Source organism: Danio rerio, chromosome 16, assembly GCF_049306965.1.
Source record: "Danio rerio strain Tuebingen ecotype United States chromosome 16, GRCz12tu, whole genome shotgun sequence".
Lineage (NCBI taxonomy): Eukaryota > Metazoa > Chordata > Actinopteri > Cypriniformes > Danionidae > Danio > Danio rerio.
Genome location: NC_133191.1, coordinates 5,627,501 through 5,647,234, shown reverse-complemented (window position 1 = coordinate 5,647,234; position 19,734 = coordinate 5,627,501). Strand labels below are relative to the sequence as shown.

The 19,734-nt window shown below is 33.7% G+C and overlaps 1 protein-coding gene across 50 annotated transcripts in view; it reads right to left on the bottom strand.

The window, feature by feature from the left end:
- Positions 1–19,734, bottom strand: part of plecb (plectin b) — a 246,898-nt gene that overhangs the window by 68,714 nt on the left and 158,450 nt on the right. For 42 of the 50 annotated variants that reach the window (XM_073925718.1, XM_073925740.1, XM_073925719.1 and 39 more), the window contains 2 exons: positions 12,219–12,280; positions 1,663–1,752 (listed from right to left, as the gene is read on the bottom strand). In XM_073925718.1, coding sequence (XP_073781819.1) covers positions 1,663–1,752; positions 12,219–12,280 — 152 coding nt within the window. Of the gene's footprint in view, positions 1–1,662; positions 1,753–6,911; positions 6,927–12,218; positions 12,281–19,734 lie in introns of all 50 variants that reach the window. The other 8 variants (XM_073925724.1, XM_073925730.1, XM_021466814.3 and 5 more) reach the window with 1 other exon arrangement.

Sequence of the window (19,734 nt, the reverse complement as noted above, 5' to 3'; positions counted from 1 at the left end):
CTTTTACTGATTTTTCCTGTTTATTAAGATTTTATATCATACAATCTAATAAATGCTGAGTTATTTAAACGCAAATTGGGTAAACTTTGCATTAGTTCATATTACATCCAGAATTGACTTGAAATTTTAGCATTTTAGAGTGTATTTCTTCCCAACATGTTCATTTGGGGGCAGCATGGTGGCTCAGTGGTTAGCACTGTCGCCTCATAGCCCTGGCTGGGTCAGTTGTCCTTTCTGTGTGGAGTTTGCATGTTCTCCCAGTGTTGGTGTGGGTTTCATCCAGGTGCTTCGGTTTCCCCCACAGTCCAAATACATGTGGTACAGGTGAATTGGATGAACTAAATTGGCCGTAGCGTATGAGTGTGAATGTGAAAGTGTACGGGTGTTTCCCAGTACTGGGTTGTAGCTGGAAGGACATCCGCTGCATAAAACATATGCTAGATAAGTTGGCGGTTCATTCCGCTGTGGCGACCTCTAATAAATAAAGGGACTGAGCCGAAGGAACTGTGTTCTGTGAGTTTTGCTTAGATTAGTTCCAGTTTTGGCTTTGATCTAGATTATTCTAATGCATATACATAACTATATAATTATATAACTTCTCTTTATTTAGTATATTATAAGTAGCTGTAATTAAATGATCAAAAACAATCTTGTTGCAGTGGAAGTCTCCTCAACCCCCATCCCATACCCAGTGGATTAAAGATGCCTTATTTTTTGTTAAATTAGAAAAAATTAAACATAGTCTTCAAGGTTCAGTGGTCAAATTTTCTAATATTTGGTTGCCTTTTTTGGAACATGTTAAAACTCTGAGACTTGAGGCAATTACTGTGGAGTAAATGGTTGCCATTCTTGCATTTTTGTTTTGATCTGTGCTTCCAGTTGAGTATTAGTGCTGCTGACATAGCACAAACATACAACTTTTTCTTGACATAAAACCACAAGTTAAGAATGTGCCACCCCCCAGCCTATTTAGTTTAATACATTTTCCCTTTTTTTCTCGCTTTTTTAAAAAAAATTCTTTTCTATTTTTTTTCTGTTTGTTTATTTTTATTTTATTTTATTATTACTGTTTATTTTACTTAATACACCATGCTGTCAACCTCAACGTCTCGTACAGACCTGTTTATATGCTCAACTTGAAAATTGATTTATGCACATCATATAGTGTTTATGCATGTCATATACTGTGTGTCGCACAATATGAGGGTTATAGTGTGGTTTATTTATTTATTTATTTTTTTATCAATGTTGTACTGTTATATATATATTTTTTTCTGTTTGTACTGTTATTGTCTCTTTTTACTTTGTTTGTTAACTGTCAAAAAAATCTAATAAACAAATCTTAAAAAAAAAAAAAATGATCAAAAACTTTTGAGTGAACCCTAACTTTACTTTTATACTCTAATTAAAACTAATTACAGTAAGTAACTCCACCCAACGCTGATCATGTCTCAGTTACAGCCAAGAAACCAAGCAGTTTGATGGGGTTATGTCAGGAATTAGGCTTGGAATATCTGAACCCAGTGCTTTGGGTGCGATTCAACAAAACGCTTTTCTAATTTGAAGACATACTCCAGGGCAGGTTTGGATTTGTCTGAAGGCTGGAGGTTTTGACGTGGGATTAGAGAGATCATTTGAGTTTGATAGTTAGTTTACACTCACCAGCGTCTCTCCAGAGAGGACCTCCAGGAGGGAGATCAGGTTATGTCCATCTCGGAGATCTTCGTACAGGTCATTCACGTGACGCTGAGTCTGAGGATGGAGAAAAAGCAGACGTTAGTCCATGAGTTTCATAATAAAAGTCCCTGCCAAAGAAATGTCAGTTTTTTTTTTTTTTTGGTGCCAAACCTGATTCTTAAAATCTGATTGGCCAATCAAAGCACTGCAACTACAAAAAATAACTTTGCTCTGAGTATATCATTTACTCAGCTTTCACTTGTATAAAAACCTATTTGACTTTCTATCTTACATTAAACGGAAAAGGAGATATTTTGAAGAATGCTGGAAACCAGTAACCATTGACTTGCATAGGAAAAACCAATACTAAGGAAATCAATGGTTACAGGTTTTCAGCATTCTTCAAAATATCTTCTTTTGTGTTCAACACAAGAAAAAAAAACTCATAACCATTTCAAAGGTAAATAAAACAGGATTAATATAATGTTACAGTATTTTTGACACTGTAAATCCAAAATAAAATTAGAAAAAGATGCTTAATTAAAACTTTCTATCTTGTTTGTTTACAATCAAACATTTAAACATTTTTCTTTGAAAACACTTGATCTGACAGGAGTCACAAGATCTCTTTCTAGAAAATCATGATGCTGCATGAAGATGAAACATATATATTAGTGCTGTCAATTGATTAAAAAATTAACTAATTGCACATTTTTTTTATTAATTGTGATTAATCACATTTAAAAGACTGAAATTTTTAATTTTGGCTATTCAAATGTAAAATTAATGCAAACGCAAGACAAAAACTATTTAATTTCAAAATATAATTGTCTATTAGAATTTTTGTTTAACTTGTACCACAGATTTCTTCATGTAAACAACACACCCACAATAAACCATCAAGATCCTGCAAGATCAGCTGTGTCTTTACTGAATGAGCACTGTGCTATGTCCAACAGATCGCACTATTATGTTTTTCTCATTCTTTTATGACCTGTTTTAACATTAGTATTTGTTTTAAACAGGTTTTTAAAATATTTTTTATTATTTGTTTTTATTTTCTCATACTTGTCTCTTTTATTCCTGTTTATGTAAAGCACTTTGAATTGCCACTGTGTATGAAATGTGCTATATAAATTAACTTGCCTTGATCAAGGAATGCAATACCTAGTTCAACCACTGGGTGTCAAACTTATATAGGGCACCTTTGAGTATACTGTTCGATACTTTCCCCACCTTCACCTCAAACTGAAATCAACCAAAAATGTTGAACTTTTTCTGTCAAAACATTATAGTTCAACTAAAAATGAAAATTGACCATATATTCACAGTGCAATTACAAATTTAAGTGGATTGAACATAAAACAATTAGGTTGTCCCTCGAAAAATGCACTAATTGTGTTGCTTCAACTCATTTTAAATAAGCTGTTTGAACAAGCAGCAAAAGTCATTTTGTGAGTGTGTGTGTGCGTGTCTTTTTAAGATGAAAAACCCCAGCAAAAAACAGGACAGGGCAATGCATTGCTCCAGGCAGGAGAGCAGCACACCTGCCTCACGTCAGAAATACATGATTTACTGAGTGACAGGGTGTAAATTAAATTCTGACGTCTCAATTTTACATTCTTTTTTTGAAGCAGATATATACAAATGCATTAAACCTCGTTAGGTAAGATCTCTGGATCATAATATGCATTTTTTAAGATAAACTCAGGTATTTATCATGCAGCTCCATCCATCATGCATTGCTGCGGACCTTTCTGCAGTCTTTAAAAGATCAAATCATAAAAAGATAGCAAAAATGTTACGCACTGCAGTTTTATTAAGTGAACCATTATTATTTATTTTTTGCTGTATGATTTATTTATTTTACACTATGATATATACACTCTTTGTTTATTCATTTCAACTGTTAACAATTTTAGTAAATTACACAGTATTTAACTAGTATGAGATGCATAACTGTCCAACAGTAAAATACAGTATGTTACTGCATTTTAACGTCGCACTGTGAAAATGACTGTATATTTTATAGTAAAGACATATAAACAATACTGTAAATACATATACAGCAAGATAAATGGTGCTGTAAATGTAAATTCAGTCTTTTTGCTGTATTTGACTTACAGTAAATTACTGGCGAACTGCTGCCAGGAAGTTACTGTAGATTTGAGAGGAAATTGTTACAAGTGATGCTACAGAAAGGAATAAAAAGTATCTGTTGAAATAAAAGTAATTCAGTCATTTTGGCTTGAAAGCACTTTTAAAACAAATATAAAAGGGGCCGGATTCACTTGCTTTCCATTAAAAACAACTTATTAAAGCTGCTTCTGTACCTACCTACACACGATTTAAAGAGGAGCAAAAGTGCACACTTTGGGATTTAGATTTGTGATTAAATAGACAAATCCCTTATTTTGACATCCCAATGTTCGTACAGTCATGAGAGTGAATAGATGGTGATACATGATGAAGATCTGGGTTTCATTTTGTTGTACTCCACAAGACCAAACTTAGGATTAAGCATGTTGTAACTGAGAGCTTAAAATTAAATTCATTATATATATATATATATATATATATATATATATATATATATATATATATATATATATATATATATATACACACACACACACCGAGATTAAGGGAAAAATAAATTAAATTGAAAGTAGTATAACAATGACATGAAATGAAAGAAAGCAGAGAGGGAAACAAAAATGAATGCAGAATATGAAACAAAGCAGAAGAAGTAGAAGTTTTAACTGCTCCCGTGTTATTAGATGTTGAAAATTGTATTTAAGTAGAGATCCAATTGTTTAAAACTCATTAAATGGGGTTCATATCCACATTCAGTCCACATTTATCTTCATCTGGAAGAAACCCCCCTTCCTCCCCATTCTCCTCCTTTATCATAGACCAGGCGGCACGGCGGCCCAGTGGTTAGCACTGTTAAGGCTGGTCCCCACCAGGCCGGTGGGTGTTTCTGTGAGGAGTTTGTATATTCTTCCCATGTCTGCGTGGGTTTCCCCCGGGTTCTCCGGTTTCCTCCCACCATCCAAAGATATACATAATGCATAACAGATTAAGCAAATCAGACACTTGTCTAGCCCCCTTCTTTCTCAAGTGTTCCCTTAGCTACTGCAGCCAGGAAGTTTTTGAGATCCACCTGAGCTCAAGCTCCCCTCTCGCTCTGCAAACGGGAGGGAGTCCTGGGCTCGAGGATCCCTTAAGCTCAGGACTCTCTCCCAGGACAGCATGCCAAACAAGCTTTTATAGATCATCAGCTAAGTGTGAACTCTTGAAATACAGTTGAAGTCAGAATTAATAGCCCTCCTGTATAATTTCCCCCAATTTTTGTTTACACAGAATTTTCTTTTCAGCACATTCATAAATATAATAGTTTTAATTACTGATTTCTAATAACTGATTTCTTTTATCATTGCCATGTTGACAGTAAATAATATTTGACTAGATATTTTTCAAGATACTAGTATTGAGCTTAAAGTGACATTTGAAGGCTTAACAACAGTAGGTTAATTAGGGTAAATAGGCAAGTCATTTGATAAGAGTGGTTTGTTCTGTAGACGAAAGAAATGTCGCTTAAGGGGGCTAATACTATTACACGTAAAATGTTTTTTTTGATTATATATTTTTATTTCGCTTTTTCAAGAATTAACAATACAGAACATCAAAACAAAACAGCAAACAAACTAAATTAAAACATACACAGTATATTAAATAAATAAGTAAAATTAAATTAAATGAATAAATAAAAAGGGAGGAGATACAGTATAAGCCAGTAGAAACAAAAACATTTTGTCAAATCAATTCAAGTGGTACTGTTTTAATATAGTTCAAAAATGGATTCCAAATATTTTTTAAATACTTCATCCTTTCCTCTCTAAGAATATGTGATCTTCTCGAATGGTATACAGTTGCAAACTTCTGAGATCCACAGTCCAATTGGTACATCAATGTCTGTTTTCCATTTTAAAGCGATGCATTTTGTAGCTATTGTCAGCAACATTTCGGTAAGTTTAATAGCATAATTATGCTGGAGGTAAGAATTTGTGTAATTACCCAATAAACATATCTCTGGATCCAAGGGAAAATCAACTCCATGAATCTGTGATATAATATTACATACTTGTACCCACAACACTTTCACTTTAGGGCACAGCCATGTAGAATGCAAAAATGTACCTTCTTCTACATTCCACATCTGAAGCAGAGCGAAGAAGTACTGTTTTTAAATTTGTGTAATCTGGATGGAGTATACTAAAGCTGGTGTAAGAAATTAAACTGGATTAGTCTAAATCTGGAATTCAAAGTTGAGGTTACCCCATCTTTACATAGCTGACCCCACAGGTCATTTTCTAGTGTTATCCCCAAATCCTGTTCCCATCTACTTTTAGACTTATCTGGGTCAGTCAAAGGCTGTCTAAGCATCAAAGCATCATATATTCTAGAAATTGTTTTATGTAATGGTTTATCAGAAAAAAACAAGTTCCTCCATAGAGGTTGTATTAGGTATCTTGGGATAATTTTTTTTATTTGACCCTTAAGCAATCCCTTAATGGCAAATAACTAAAGAATTCTTTATTGGTCATGTTATATTTGTTTGTTGTCATTGTTCAAATGACATTAAAACATCATCATCAAAACAATGCTCTAAATGTGTAATTCCTTTATCTGGTCAAATTTTAACATTTTTGTTTTTATAGCACATTGGAAGCAATCTGTTCCCCCATAAAGGAGTTTTGGGAGAGAGAAATGCCTCTTGTCCCAACATCAACTGAAGTTTGTTCCAGATCTGTACTGAGTGGATAATCATAGGGTTATCGGTTCTAGTTTTTATCAATTTTTCATCCCATGCATATAGTATATTAGTGGGACAGTCCTCTTTCATCTCAAATGTCTATGTAAAATGTTTTTTTTTTTAATTTAAAACTCCTTCTAGCTGAAATAAAACAAATAAGAGTTTCTCCAGAAGAAAAAAATATATAGGAAATACTGTGAAAAAAATCCTTTCTCTGTTAAACATCATTTGGGAAATACTTGAAAAAGAAAAGAATCACATGAGGGCTAATAATTCTGACTCCAACTGTATTTACTGTATATAAATGCCATTCAGCATTTTTCATTAGACAGACAGCAGAGGAAACCGCCAGAGGAAAACTGTACATGCGCGAGGAGAGCAGAGCATGCTGCCACACGCTGACAGATGGACCTACCTCAGACCTCCAGTGCTGGAGCAGCCAATCAGTGAAGAGAACAGCAGGACAGAGCGACCAATGGAGGCAAGGTGATTAGAAATGGAAGAAAGATATGAAGGCTATGATGAATGACCCCATTAAAGGGACAGTTTATGTATGCTTATGCTTCTGTAGATCAGTTAAAGCTCCATCTTCTCAATGACATCATGCATGTTGTTGAAACAGCAAGCAATGATTGATCAGTAGGCCAATGCAGTCTGTTTTTTCATACAAACAATTTAGGATTCAAAATGACAAAATATGACATACTGACTATCATAAAATGCTTAGAACAATATTGTGTAATCTGAACCCAGCATTAGAAACATGAGAAGGCTGTTAATGGAGTAGAAAATAAAATACTTTCATGATGTTTATTTTTAATTCACAGATAAAAATGAGGATATTTAGCAGAAAGTTCAGACACAGACAGTTATCCTATTAACCAAATATTATAAATTCATAACTGCACTTTGCTTGATATCTTGGAGAAAGCCATCTGGAGATTCTGCCAAAGAACTTAAATTGGCTTTCACAAAACAAAACAAAACAAAACAAAACAAAACAAAACAAAACAAAACAAAACAAAACAAAACAAAACAAAACAAATAATAAAAAAATTATAAAAAAATATTTTAAAAAAATAAAGTCCAACCCATCAATAGAATAAACTTATATAAAAAATTAAAATAATAATGAATAATAATAAAATAAGCAAAATAAAAATACAGCTGACGCAGTGGCGAAGTAGGTAGTGCAGTTGCCTCAAGAAGGTTGGTTTCCGGTTTCCCCCACAGACCAAAGACATGCGGTACAGGTGAATTGGATAGGCTAAATTGTCCGTAGTGTATGAGTGTGAATGAGAGTGTGTGGATGTTTCCCAGAGATGGGTTGCGGCTGGAAGGGCATCCACTGCGTAAAAACGTGCTGTATAAGTTGGCGGTTCATTCCTCTGTGGCGACCCCGGATAAATAAAGGGACTAAGCCCAAAAGAAAATGAATGAATGAATAAAAATAAATATGTCCAATCCATCAACAAAGAAAAACAAAATATTAAATAATAATAATAAAAATTAAATAAAAATGTCCAATCCATCAATAAAATATCTTTTAAAATAAAACAATAATAGAAATAAAATAAAATAGTGGTTCAGAATCATATGGAGGTTAATAAAAGATTAAATAAATTTTGCTAGTCTTCCATCCTTTAAAACTTTAAAATTATAATTATAATAAATTTTTATACCAAATTATAGTTTAACCAAATAATACATTAAATACGATATATAAATATGTATTATAGTCTTAAAAATAAAGTCACATTTCTTTTTAAAATTATAAAGGTTATACTATTTACTTTATTATATTATATTGTTTTTGATATGTTTTTATTAATATTACATTATTTTAAATAGATTATTATATTTTATATTATTTTGAGGTCAATATTATTGGCCCACTCATATATATATATATATATATATATATATATATACACACACACACACATACATACATACATACATACAGTGCTCAACATGAGCAAAATTACAAATCTCTCGTTTAAATTAATATTTTCTATAGGAAGCAGCTTTACAATATTATCTTTGTGCCTATTCATTAGATTAGTCAGTACTGAAGCCAAATCTGGAGCTTATCTAACAAAATAACTTACAATAACGGTAAATTATTGTGTTAAAGAAATTATTAAATTAAATTTTTAAGAAAGAGGAAAATTCAAAAGAAACTAAAAAAAAAATTCAAAAATGTTGTTGTAATTTAAGTAGTCTGTAATTTTTTTTACCAATATTTGCATTAATTTAAATGTATTATCCTTCTATTTCTAAATACGTTCCGTAACTAAAATATTATTTTAATAAATAAATCCGTTGCATAAATCTGTTTTGTTCAAATGAACCCAAAACATTTGACCTTTATTCACTTAGAAATGGATAAAATATTCATTTTCAAAATGGGTTGTAGCCAGTTATGCCGAGCACTGTATATACACTAATAATAGACTAATACTACAAACTAATTATATACTAATTCTATACGCTACATGCACAACATACAGCATCAATACTGAGAATTACTTCTTATTTAGAAAAAGAACTGTATCATAAGAAGCAACTGTAACCACAAGGTTTAAACAGTTCACTCAAGAGTTTAAAAGCTTGTGAATAAGAAACAATAAGTCAAACGTGTGTTAATTCAGGACAGTGAAATTAAGCCTCTAATCTTTCACAAAAAAAAAAACTTATTAAACAACTTAAAGTGTAAAGACAGGACAAAGCCGTAACCAAAAGACAGGCAGAGGTCAGAATGAGCCACTAGAGGTCGCTGTCGATGCAGATATCAGATCAGTCTTTTTTATTCAACTCAACAGCATATATTTTCCCTCAGTACATCAGTCAATTTTACTCATCAACACCAGATAAAGATTATAAAGTCTATTACCATCCCAATCCATGACCTTCAGCTTAAAATGTATTATATTGCAGTCTGCCTAAAACAGTCACACACTAGCAACGCAGAGACCAACATCTGGATGTAGCACACTGTAATAAAGAAGTCTTGTTTTACTGTCTAAACCCATGTGTTTATCCATTATCAGTCTTTCTTCTCAGAGATACTCAACTCAATCAGCACAAAACAATATCAGCGTCTATTAACAGCTGATGAGTGAAACTAACCACAGCGTAAACAGAGCTCTCAGTGTTCATCTGTGATCTGTTTGACCAAGTTAAACATCAGTCTGTGACTAGAAATACAAACCGATCCTTAGATATCAAGAGCGTTCATTTCACTGCACAAATTAATAACCGTAAAATGATAATTGTACACTAAATAAAGGACTTTAAATAGCAATATTTGTATTTGAAAGGTGGAAGAAGTGTTATCAGGCCTTTGTAGAATCAAACAAATATTAAGATCTGTTTATCTAGAATCCCAGCACTGTACCAAACAGAAATCATGTTCATCTGAAACATACCTGTCAACCCTCATGTTTTTCTCTGGATTCTCCCGTATTTTACAGTTCTATCCTGCTATCATCCTGTGAAGGTATTTTCCCGTATTTCTCTGAGGGGTGGCATATAAACATTAAAGAGCCGAGCCTCCCTATATGCAACCCATACCGCCGAACCACCAGGGGCCGCCCATTGCTCTTAAATGTGAGTCTGTTCTGTGCTTTCACTTAGTTTAAGAATGAAAACAGGTAAAGTTTAGACCGGATACAGGGCCAACCGGAATTGCGACATGCACGTTATTATAGCAGCATTTTATATGACACTGTATGACAATAATTAATATTTTTACAGTACTGTGATGATTGGGTTTAGGGTTGGGGTAGGCGTTAAAAAAATACAATGTATTGGGTAATTTAATAGATAACGCAAATAATAATCGGTACAGCTACTGTTTTTGCCTTACATTGACGGTTAGGTTTAGGGTTGGGGTGGGGGTAGACGTTAATAAAATACAATTAATGGGAAATTTAATAAATAATATAATTCTCGTTAACTTCCGGCCGCATCCATATCAGATCAAGCAACAACCATGAAAACACTTTGAAATAAATATAAAACCGGCGCAATTCCCTTCCTTCACATTACAGGTGCCGTCTCCCCTTCATATGTAATCCTCGGAACAGTCATGTAGCGGTGCGTGACTGTCAGCTGACGCGCTCCATAGTGATAAATAGACGCTGTTTCCCAAACAGATTCTGTACAAGCAATTTGAAGCGTAGCGAAATTCTGGGTTTTGGGTGCATGTTTGAACAGACATACACACATAATTAATAATAATAACATCTTAAGATGTCGATCTTGGTGAGGTTTTTTTTGTTTTAAACACAACTAATTTCGTCCTAAAAGAGCATAAAAAGTTAAGAAAGCAATCGAATGCTTCCATTATAACGTTAGATGTGTGCATTTTTAAAGTGACACCTGCTATTTAATGTAATCAAACGAAAAAATCTAAATAAATAAGAGATTCATTCGTTGCTCTTTAATCAGAATGTGTAAGTTATACAGTGAAGAAAAGGTTAATGAGATTTGATAGCTTGATTCTATTTTATTTTAATAGCTATTATTTTAGTAAGTTGAACTGTTTGCTAATGTAATTGCTGCTAATGTATACTATTTATTTTTCTTTTGTAAATAATAATAATAAAACATTACTAAATGTTTACTTACAATGAAACAGCTCCAAATGAGCATATTTAGTAATTAGGGGATTTTTTAAAGTGGGAATTCCTTATTATGGTGGGTAACTCCCTTGTTTTCACATCCCAATGTTGACAGGTGTGATCTGAAAGCTGTAATGTTATGAGACCTTAAGTAATATTACAGTCTCTTGCTATTAGTTTCTAAATTTGGTGGTGTAGCATGTTGGTTAAAAATGTGTTAGTGACTAAACTGTTTTTAGAAGTGGGCAATACACTGATTTTTATGAAAACTGGTCAAAAATACTTCAAGGAACCACTTTTAAACAATAATAACAACACAACTTACAAAAAAAGTTCAACATGCTGTAACTAACAAAAAGAAAAAACACTGCCTTGACCAGGGTTATTATAATTAGCTAAAACCGAAAGCATATCATTCATTCATTCATTCATTCATTTATCCATCCATTCATTCTTTCTTTTATTCTTTCATTTATTCATTCAATTTCTTCCGAAAGCATGTCATTAAAAAAAAGTGTTATTCAAATAAGAAAAAAACCCAAGTGCAAATTAATCAATTGAGTTAAAATGAATAAATAATAATACGTTAACAAAACTGCTAAAACTTTAGCTAAAATAAAAATAAATTATTAAAAATTTGAAATACTGTATATAGCTAACAAAAAGCTACAAAAGTTGTATTTGATTTTGCTGTTAAAATAATTATTTTTCCACAGTATTTTATTAAGACAACTACTAATAATGTAGAACAAATTAAAATAAAATGCAAGTATAAAAAATCCAAATATATTTAGTTAATTTTGAAAGTTGCGTTTGATTTTGATATTGAAAATATGAGTCATTATACTGCAATTTATCAAAACAAAATTATGTAAACTTGAGCTAAAATGAAATGAAAAGAGCAAGTATAAAATAATCATTCGAAATATTTAGTTAAGTTTGAAAGTCACACTGGATTTTGCTATTCAGTTATTCTCCTGTAATGACACCATTTGAACATTAATAGCTCAGGACAGGAAGAGACGAGCAGAATCAAGAACTGCTTATTTCACATTTAAAACAACAACAACATGAAATAATGAACATAAATGTACCTTTATTAGGTGTTTGTTCACCCATTTTGTGAAAGTCTTCTTCTGCACTCTGTCCCGTTCATCTGCGAAAGGAATAAAGAAAAACAAAAACTCAAAACACTTGCCATGTTTAGAGTAAATATCAGAATCAGAATGAGTTGAAGTGTCCTTTAACCATTTCTAATTAACTGCTCATTATACTGTTTTGATGTTCAAATTAGAATATGCATCTATAATACAGAAGCCGTTAATTTTGTGTCTCTATAGCCAAAATTGTATTTATTTTTTTAAGTTCCCAGGTTCTGCAGGTTGCAATGTCCCGACTTTTGCTTGCCAATCTTAAGCCAATTGTAATGGATTATTTTGGTTCAATTTGGATTTTCCCCAACCAGTGCAGAGCTTGGGGGACCAGAGTGACCCCTCCTCCCCACACCCCCCAATATGACATTAGCTGCGTCCCAAATCGCATACTTATGCACTACTCTACGCCATTTTGTAGTATAAATAGTGTAAGTAGTGTGTTCACACTGAAAAGTCTAAAAATCATAAGTGCACTTTACCCGGATGATGCACTCATTCAGCCGCTAAAACGAAGTGTGTAACGATGGACACTTCACGCACTCAACGACCACAGGTTTGCTTACGTAGCGGAAGGGGCGGAGCTATCGGGCGCACATGTTGGATAACTTTATTTATTTTGGATGGTGAAAGCTAAATTCTCCTATGAGAGTGATTACTTCACCTCCCGATGGTGAATGCGGTTATACTCACGGCAGGTATTATCTGATAATTCGGTCGTTTATTTCACGGATTTGGCAACCGTCAAACGTCATCAGGGAAACGGTTTGAATTTCCGCTTAGTAAAAAAACATTAGTGTGCCATTTGGGACGACGCTACATACATATACTATCCTGTTGAGTGTGTTAGTGCATAAGTACATAGTGCATAGTGTGCCATTTGGGACGCAGATAATGTCTCATGCCTCGCCTGGCCAAGGAACACCTCGGGATCCCCCAGGAGGAAGTGTCAGGGGAAAAAGAAGTCTGGAGTTCTCTTCTAAGACTGCTGCCCCTGCGACCCAGCCCCGGAAAAGCGGTAGAAAATGAATGAAAAAAAGGCTTTCTGGAGAAAAGATGGAGGCAGTACTACTCTATAGGCACTTAGTATTACTATTAGATGGGCAAAGTGAACATGTTACGTGCCCTTTAAATGAGTCATACAATGCCAACCAAACTACTGAACCACACCTGGTGAGGCATGAGAAAGGAGATCTCTGGGTGAAGCTGGAGACCAATGACTGCAGGAGGCGTCTAGACAGATCTATTGTCAAGCGAAGACAGAGCGCAGGGTTGGAGAGGAGAAAATCACGAGGCCTCGGGCTGGGGAATTTCAGCATTAAGGCAGAACGGCTTTAATCCTGAGTGTTCATTACTCACAACCAGCACTACAGACACACCTACAGCTCAGCCTGAGCAGTCCTGTTCATTCAGGAGAGTTAAAGGGACAGTACACCCATTTGCTCGTTCCTTTCTTCTGTCGAACGCAAAACAAGATACTCTGAAGAATGCTGGAAAAAAAGCAGTAGGAATTAAAAATAATATGGAAGTCAATGGCTGTTTTTTCCAGCATTCTTCAGTGCACTACCTAACATATATCTTGTCGCCTATCTATTTTCATTCATTCATTTTCTTGTCGGCTTAGTCCTTTTATTAATCCGGGGTCGCCACAGTGGAATGAACCGCCAACTTATCCAGCAAGTTTTTATGCAGCGGATGGCCTTCCAGCCGCAACACATCTCTCGGAAAGCCTATCTACACTACGAACAGCAAATAATAACTTGATCATTTGGTGTCAGAATTGGCTTATATGAAAGGTAAAAGCCTCTAGATTACGCTTATTTTACCAAAATAAAAGATGTTCATACCTTGATTTTGAATGATTTAATTAATACAGTAAGGTCTGACTTTGCTTAGACAAAAGTCTTGTCACTGAACAGAAATAATGTCTAATATAGAATACAAAGTCATGGTGTAGCGGGAAAAGAATCAATATTGTGTCTGACTCCATCATGAGCTTGGAGGACTGCATCCATACATCTCTGCACTGACTCAAATCACTGATTAATAAAGTCATCTGGAATGGCAAAGAAAGCGTTCTTGCAGGACTCCCAGACTTCATCAAGATTCTTTGGATTCATCTTCAATGCCTCCTCCTTCATCTTACCCCAGACATGCTCAATAATGTTCATGTCTGGTGACTGGGCAGGCCAATTCTGGAGCAGCTTGACCTTCTTTGCTTTCAGGAGCTTTGATGAAGAGGCTGAAGTATGAGAAGGAGCGCTATCCTGCTGGAGAATTCGCCCTCTCCTGTGGTTTGTAATGTAATGGGCAGCACAAATGTCTTGATGCCTCAAGCTGTTGATGTTGCCTGAATGAAACTGAATGAAACCCCAAATCAGGAACTCAAACAAGTTTGGAACAAGTTTAGGAGGACAGAATTTTCATTTTTGGGTGAACTGGCCCTTTAAACACAACACAGCACAACAAGATACACACTGCTGTCTCACACTTACTGCTTAAGAAAGGCATCCAAACATTTACAGCTAACGTTTATCACACTTAAAGTCCACTATTTAATAAACTAGCTTGCATCAAACACAAAAAGGAATTGAGACTATCATACAAATGCACCAATATTTACAGAAGTCACCCTTTAAAATGAGATTTACATTAAAGTCTGTGTGAACCGGAAGTTGCTTTTATTTCAGTATGTTGATGTACTTCCAACTAAAATGGAATATTAAGTAGGGGGAGGGGCTTTCCTTTTTGTGCATCATTCATTCTTAGCAAACTGATGATAAGAGGGGCGTGGCTAAAAATACTGTTGTTGAAGCATCAAACTGACATCAACAAAGAAGGAGCCACTTTAAATGCAGAATTTGATTGAAGATTACTTGTATATTTAAATAAGAACTAGACTAAACTTAACAGAAGTTTATACAACAAGAATCATTTTTATATACCCATAACACATGAAGTTCTATGATATACAAAACATGAATGCACTTTGTTTGCATTTCATTTGCTGCACACACTAAATCCGGACATTGTCTTTGACACAAGTAGATCTAAAGGACTCAGTGTAGTTGCTAACTATATACCCTTAAGCATAAAGCAAACCCAAGAGCCTACACTTTAACCCCTACAGATGCAACTTTAACCCTAATAACATATAATTCCAACCACTTACATTTCCAGAACAATATATGTAGTTACTGTGTAACACAATCTCACAAACAGTCAAAGAGTTTCTAAGAAAACATGCGGTGTCATGGTAAGTCAATTGTCTTGTAGGTAATGTTTAATATTTTTACATACATAAGAGCTATAGGGCGTTCTAATTTAAAGGGATAGTTCACCCAAAAATGAACATTTCCCAGGGCTTCTGCAGGTTTCAGAGTTAAATTTAGGACTTTTTAAGACCATTATAAATGAAATTTTAGACTTATAAAACACCAAAGGCTAAGGAATATTTCAAAGGGCCCAGATGGAAGAAATTTTATTTGACCCGTCAAAACTATTTATTACAATTTAATAGATTTATTGATACAATAATAATTTAATAATAAATAATAAAAAAAATATTTTTGATTTTATTTCTTAGCTAAATATTTAAAATACTGTGTAAAAACAAGTAAGATCTACTTGTATCCATACACTTTTTTCCCAACATAAACTTTCTCTGAAATATAAATAATATTAACAAATGTTTTACAAACTATAATAAACTAAATCTATGGGCAACAATTTGTCCAGATGTCCTCAGCAGTAAATACATGGAGAACTTTTGAACAAATGTTAGTGTAAGGAAAATAATTAAGCCATTATGATATATAGAGTTAAAAATGACCTTTGAAGTTAAAAACTTTAAGGTTTTATTGAGATGGATAGTTGATGATTGTATGGGTTTTGGCCAGATTGGGTAGCAATACATGAACAAAGGAAAATTAAACTCAACATTTCAGTAAATTTAAGACTTTTTAAGGCCTAAAATTTGGATTTCGAGATTTAAGACATTTTAAGACTTTTTAAGACCTCACAGAAATCCTGATTTCCTGTTCATTTACTCACCCACAGGTCATCCAAGATGTAGGTGACTTTTGTTTTTCGGTGTAACATTAAAGAAAAAAATGAGTTTAATCCATACTCCTTTAGGATTTATATAATAGTTATAGTTTATAAAATTGTTATAGATTTTTTAGATTTAAAATTAACACATACAAACAATTCCAAATCAATAGCCATGGCTCCTGATGACACACTGAGGTCTTGTGAAACAAAACGATTGGTCCGTGTAAGAAACTAAACATCATTTACAATATTATTAGCTTTAACCCACAATCTGGTTGGACTACAATCAGACTACAGTCCAACATGCACAGTCCAACAGTTTGACCAGGCTGAAGATCTTCTTTAATGTTCTACTGAAGAAAGAAAGTCACCTACTGAACCTCTTGAATGAGCTGTGAGTGAGTAAATTAGCAGGACATTGCATTTTTTGGTGAACTGTCCCTTTAAGATAACCATAAAGCTAGTGCTCAAAGTACAGCATTCGATACATAATGATGAACAAATGATCAGTGTGCAGATTTATAACCTGTGTGGAGAAGATCAGATATGACAGGTAATCTTCACGCTACTGATCTATTTTTATTATAGGTTTATCCCTATATTTATAACATTTTTATATTATGTAATTTAGGGTCATCCTCTATGGTACCATCTCTTAAAATATGAACGTCTCAAATATCTGTAGTTCTGCAATCTGATCAGAAGAAGTTCTGCATTTCTCCCTTCCCCTTATTTTCTCTTCCCTTGTGTTTTTCTATTGTGTATTTGAGGCTGTTACCATAGCAACTATATAATCACCACAACAGATACATTTAAGTACTTTATTATAGTCATTGTGTTACCATAGCAACAACTGAATCACAACAGATTAATTCAAGTATTTTACTATAGTCGTTGTGTTACCATAGCAACTACAGAATCACCACAACAGATTAATTCAAGTACTTTACTATGGTCGGTGTGTTCCCATAGCAACTACAGAATCACCACAACAGATTAATTTAAACTCTTTACTATAGTCGTTGTGTTCCCATAGCAAGTATAGAATCGCCAGAACAGATTAATTCAAGTAATTTACTATATTCGTTGTGTTACCATAGCAACTATAAAATCACCACAACATATTAATTTAAATAATTTACTATAGTCGTTGTGTTACCATAGCAACTATAAAATCACCACAACATATTAATTTAAATAATTTACTATAGTCGTTGTGTTACCATAGCTACAATATAATCACCACAACAGATTAATTCAAGTACTTTACTATAGTCGTTGTGTTACCATAGCAACAATAGAATCACCAGAACAGATTAATTCAAGTACTTTACTATAGTCGTTGTGTTACCATAGCAATTACAGAATCACCACAACAGATTAATTCAAGTACTTTACTATGGTCGGTGTGTTCCCATAGCAACTACAGAATCACCACAACAGATTAATTTAAACTCTTTACTATAGTCGTTGTGTTCCCATAGCAAGTATAGAATCGCCAGAACAGATTAATTCAAGTAATTTACTATAGTCGTTGTGTTACCATAGCAACTATAAAATCACCACAACATATTAATTTAAATAATTTACTATAGTCGTTGTGTTACCATAGCTACAATATAATCACCACAACAGATTAATTCAAGTACTTTACTATAGTCGTTGTGTTACCATAGCAACAATAGAATCGCCAGAACAGATTAATTGAAGTAATTTACTATAGTCGTTGTGTTACCATAGCAACAATAAAATCACCAAAACAGATTAATTCAAGTACTTTACTATAGTCGTTGTGTTCCCATAGCAAGTATAGAATCGCCAGAACAGATTAATTCAAGTAATTTACTACAGTCATTGTGTTACCATAGCAACTATAAAATCCCCACAACAGATTAATTTAAATAATTTACTATAGTCGTTGTGTTACCATAGCAACAATATAATCACCACAACAGATTAATTCAAGTACTTTACTATAGTCGTTGTGTTACCATAGCAACTATAGAATCACCAGAACAGATTAATTCAAGTAATTTACTATAGTCGTTGTGTTACCATAGCAACTATAAAATCACCACAACAGATTAATTTAAATAATTTACTATAGTCGTTGTGTTCCCATACCAACTATAGAATCACCACAACAGATTATATCAAATACTTCATTATAGTCGTTGTGTTACCATAGCAACTTTAGAATCACCACAACAGATTGATTCAAGTACTTTACTATAGTCGTTGTGTTACCATAGAAACTACAGAATGACCACAAGACAATTTAAATACTTCCCTATAGTCGTTGTTACCCTAGCAACTACAGAATTACCACAACACAATTTAAATACTTCACTACATTCATTATGTTACTATAGCAACTATGGAACCACCACAACAGATTAATTCAAGTACTTTACTATAGTATGGTTCAAAAACACTATGGTAATTGCTCTAAAGTATTTTCTTTATTCATGTGAGCTGCGCTGAGTGAGTGAATAACTGATTCAGACGCACCCGCAGGACTGAATGACGAAACATCAACCACTACCATGGTGACTATCAAGGGTGGAGTCAGTAAACCTTGACCTCCGCCAGTAATGCAACACTCTCCTATAGCGTTTAAAGAGTCCTATAGTTATGTAATTATGAGCACTAGTAAGGGGTTCACAGCTAACATTTGACCTCTGACCAGCTCTACTGTATTCTTGCGTGTATAATGTTACAGGAGCGCTAATGTTTAAACCAACGCCTTTGATTTAGCGCACCAATGCTGTCCTGTGGGTGTGTATAGAGAAGCACAGAGGGGAAATGCTCTGTTTTATGCGTTCATATGTACTAGATATATACTACATCTAGATATGGTGACTAATGCAGTGTATCTGCGTGCTCACTGATGACAAACACACTCTCTGAGCCAATAGGGTGACAGGACAACAGAGAATGATGTCACAGACCCATTTAATACATCTTTATATGTGCCATAAATATGAATATGCCATTGGTCATTGTAAAGTCTAATATTCATAAAACAAACGCTTCCTGTTTGAGACTTTTTTTTAACAGGGCAAATTATGTACACTTGAGCTAAAAAACGAAAGTTGGCAAACATTATAAAGCAAGCAAAACATCTTGGCTGCTTTACTGATTTAATAGACACATTTAAGGTTAATTATTAAGTCCTCATTATTGCACATATTAACTAAATGTGTGTCGTTTATATGGGACTATTGAAATAACGTTACAACCATTGATTTATTTTGTTTTTGTTGTTATTTCTCCAGTATTTGTTCTCACATGCAAGATAAACGTAATTGAATGTTTGATTGTTTTTTTCTTGATAAAATGGTTTCTTTTGTTAACATAAAATAAGGTTTAGCAATATTTATTTTTAACATTTCTAAAAAATAAA